Source organism: Pteropus vampyrus, unplaced genomic scaffold (genome assembly GCF_000151845.1).
Source record: "Pteropus vampyrus isolate Shadow unplaced genomic scaffold, Pvam_2.0 Scaffold12, whole genome shotgun sequence".
Taxonomy (NCBI): Eukaryota; Metazoa; Chordata; class Mammalia; order Chiroptera; family Pteropodidae; genus Pteropus; species Pteropus vampyrus.
In genome coordinates, this window is record NW_011888793.1 from 2,380,484 (window position 1) to 2,384,437 (window position 3,954).

Consider the following 3,954-nt stretch of genomic DNA (forward strand, 5'->3'; position numbering starts at 1 on the left):
AGGCTGGGGGTTCCCGGCAGTGCTGCGATTGGGTAAGGATAGAAAGCTGCAGTGACAGCAGTTGAAAGGAGACATTTCTAGTGGGCACAGCAAGGCAGCTGCTCCAAGGGATGAAATGTGCCTAATGTGTGCATAAACTGGAGGGGCAAATATAAACCAGAACCTCAGTAGTTTGGGGGAGACTGGAGAGGAGAAACCACAGCTGCAGGCAGCCCGCCATCCTCCCCACTTCCATGAAAAAAGTGGAGAGAACTGACTGCCTCTCCCTCTCTACTCCACAAGCCTTAAAACCCTTCTGAGGCCCCCATCGCCTACTCAGATCAGTCAGGCCCTTCACATCCAGGGCTCACATCCCGGAATCTTAATCTTCAGCCCCCACGAACCACTCAGATCCCCAGAAATAAGAGTGGTCCTCTGCCTGCAGTGTCCACCACCCCAGCTGCCAAAATCTTGCTCCATCCCCAAGGTCCGACTCAACAGTGGCCCAACCCTGGGAGGACTTCCCTAATCCCCTACCAGCCCCCAGCAACACTAGCCAGACCACCCCTTACCCACCAATTATTCCAGCCAGTGTAATGCCAAGGTTGCAAAACTGGTAGCCGGTGGGATGTCTATGTATCTGTAGTAGATGAAAATGTTTTAAAATAGTTGTCAACATTTAAAAAAAATTAGGCAGTTTCACATAAAATGCTGAAAGTATGGCTTCTCTTCATAATTTAGGCCTTGCAACACTATATATATTTTTTTTTTTCATGTTCAAGTATTTTTATGGTTTCATTTTTTAAAATGTTTAAATCTCTGAAATTTATTTTGGTATAATGAATGAACTTTTTTCCCTCAAATGGCTAACCCACTATATTTTGGACACAAAACTTCCAACAAATCCAGTTTCTAGATTTGGATCTCATGGTTGCAATCTCCTTTTAAATGACACATTAGTTTAGATCCTCTGAGACTTCAGAACTGGTGGGAAATCAAACTGTCCCTTTAGCTTCGGATAGGAAAACATTAACCAGAACCAGTTTCCCAGGCTGAGTAGCTCTACTGTTCTGCCAAACCCTAAGGTTTCTGAGGCTAGCACTTGAGTGGAGACAAAGTCACCCCAGGCAGCACGATTGCAGCAGAGGAAGGGTGCGGCTGAAACCTCAGAATTGGTCGTCATAATTGTATTTCACCGCAGTCTCCACACAGGGTCAGACTATTCCTGCAAAAAAGTCTGGCTTTGTCCCTTGTCTTATGGTGTAATATGTGCCCTTGGCCGCCAGCCTTGCAATAAACGCTAGCCCTAAATGATCTCATCCTTTCCCAGGGCTTCAATTAGCATATCCGTGCAAATGACTTGCAAATATTCAACTCATCCTCCTGCTACTAGCAAGTTCCACAGCTGCACTTCCTGTTGCCTACAAGTTATTCTCACATGGATATCTCATAGGCACCTTAAACTCAACACATCCTATTCCAAAATTATACTCCAAACTACTCCTCCTGTGGATTCCAATCTCAACAATCTACATCAGTATCCTTCTAGTCACACAGTCTTGAAATCACCATCATCCTCCAAAATGTCTCCCGAGTCCACGCTCCTTTCCTACTCCACTGCCCCTGTCCTAGTTAAAGCTCTTAGTGTCTCCGGCTAGGGCAGCAATAAATTTCTAATATGTGTCCCCTTTCAATCTCCTCCCAGTCATCCTTCGAACTATCACCAGGTGTCTGATAGGTTCGCTCCCAGTTGAGGAGTCCTGAGAGGTCCCCCATTGTCTACAGAATAAAGTCCCAACTCCAAAACCTGGCATTCAAGGCCTTCCACATTCTTTACTCCAACTTCTCTTTCCCCTATGCTTACCATTCCCACACTTCCACCACTCACTTCACACTTGTATCACTCCATTTCAGACTTTTCACTTTTTCATGCTATCCCATCTACCTGAGATGCCCATTAACTCCTGGACATCCTTCACCAGAGTTTTGACCACCAATGGTAAAGGCTTTCACTAGTCTCTACACCTGTGCTGTTCACTACGGTAGCCTTTAGCCACATGTGGCTGAGCGCAGCAAGCGAGGTAGCTAGTTTAAATGCATATGTGCTGTAAGTGCAAAAGGTATACTGGATTTGACTTAGTACTTAAAAAAATGTAAAGCATCTTAAGAATCTTCTCTACTGACCACATGCTGATATGATGTTTGGGGTATGATGGAGTAAAAATGTGTACTAAATTCACCTGTTTCTTTTCACTTTTATTAATGCGGCCACTAGAAAATCTAAAATTATATTATGTGGCTCTCATTGTGTTTCTTCCTGGGCAGAGCTGCTCTGGATATTCCGTATTTCTATGAGCCTTCATTTGTACTTTATGCCTTCATTTATTCAGTCAGCCAATAATTATGAGCACCAATTATGGGCCAAGCACTCTTACAGGCACTGGAGATACAGTGGTGAACAAAACAAGGTCCTTGACCTCAAAGAGTTGACGGTATGGTGAAGAGCTTATATTCCAGTGTGGTTTATAAATGTATACCAGTCTAGATTTGCTTTGAGCACAAAGAACAACTATTAAGTACTAACCACATTCTTTGTACTTCTCATGCTCTCAGGTTCTCCCAAAGATGACAACACACGTGGTAAATGAGATTGATAACATATTACGCAACAAGCCCTACAGCAAAAAGGACTACAGATCATAAGGCAATGCATGAGCCACAGTAGCTGCATGGTTAAAATATCGGTCTATACCGGTACAGAATGGTGTTACTAGCCAGTCTTTTAAATCACTTAGCAGCCTACTGCTCAACCTCTAGTGCCCCCGGATTCTGAGGTGTCTGCTGTCGCTACCACTGTGCACCTGAATTACGAGCACATCTGAAAACTCACGACTAAGAAAATCCATTCTATTTTCTTATCTTGGACTGGAGTTGCCTATTCTTGCTTTGCCCTGCACACATCACGCTAATGCAATGGAAAGTATACTGGGGGAAAGACACATTACCTTCAGGCATTTAGTAACAAAGAAAGCTATACAGATATATTTTTTCAAATGAAAAAACTCCACAGATGCAATGTGGATTGCATCAGGAGCAGGCTATGTTCACTCAGAAGTCTTGCTTGGGAGAATAAGCAGAAATAATTTCACATTTTTTTCTATTTTCACATCTCTGTTAGCAAGAGTTGTTTCACTTATTCAACAAAACTAAAATTCCTGAGTATTTGCTTCTGTAACCTTTTAAATATTCCGTTGCTTGGCTCCAAGAATGACCCTGTATAGCAATTTATCCAAGGTGTCTATTAGGATTCTAATAATGCTATGTCCATGTACATGTAGAGATGGTAAAAGGATGAACACCCCAGTCTTTAACTAGAGATAATATGGTAATTTACAAAAGGGCAGATTACATTGCTATGGAGGCTTAGTTTTGAATAAAATGTATTGCATCTGCAATGAAGTGTTCATTTTTGACATTTTATGAAAACCTGCTTTATATTTTTGACTGCTTGTAGGCACAGCTTCTGCAAGTTTAAATATTTGAGCTTTTAAAATAAATATACACATGCTCAGTTCTTATAAGTAAACCTGTAAAATACCCAGAAAGGCAAATGTTTGCTCTTTAATTAGCACTGGGATTTTACAATACAATGCTTGGTGTTTTTGAGAAGTTATTACATGAAAGTTAGTCATGGGCTTCATGAAATTTTTCACAACTCAGCATATGCTGGGTGACTTAACTTGTCCAATGAAAAGCAAATGTTAAAGAACTTCCTGATTCTATAATCACATTATGTGCACTGAACTATTCGCATGAAAGCTCACCGCATGGATTAAAGGGGCCTAGCTTTAGTGCACTCAGAAGCTGAGATCTATCTAGCCCAGCCACTACTGGCTACCTACCCTCATGAGTATTCCACTTGAGTAAAATTATGAGAACATATTGTATACTTGTAAAGGAGAAAACATTTTTTTT

General features: G+C 41.7%; 1 protein-coding gene across 1 annotated transcript in view; it reads left to right on the top strand.

Annotated features, from left to right (window-relative positions):
• KCNAB1 (potassium voltage-gated channel subfamily A member regulatory beta subunit 1) overlaps positions 1-3,948 on the top strand; it is a 355,662-nt gene extending 351,714 nt beyond the window's left edge. The window contains exon 13 of the mRNA XM_023524026.1: positions 2,593-3,948. Within this exon, the coding sequence (XP_023379794.1) occupies positions 2,593-2,682 (90 nt within the window). The 3' untranslated portion in view covers positions 2,683-3,948. The remainder of the gene's footprint in view (positions 1-2,592) is intronic.
• The last annotated feature ends 6 nt before the right edge of the window (positions 3,949-3,954 follow it).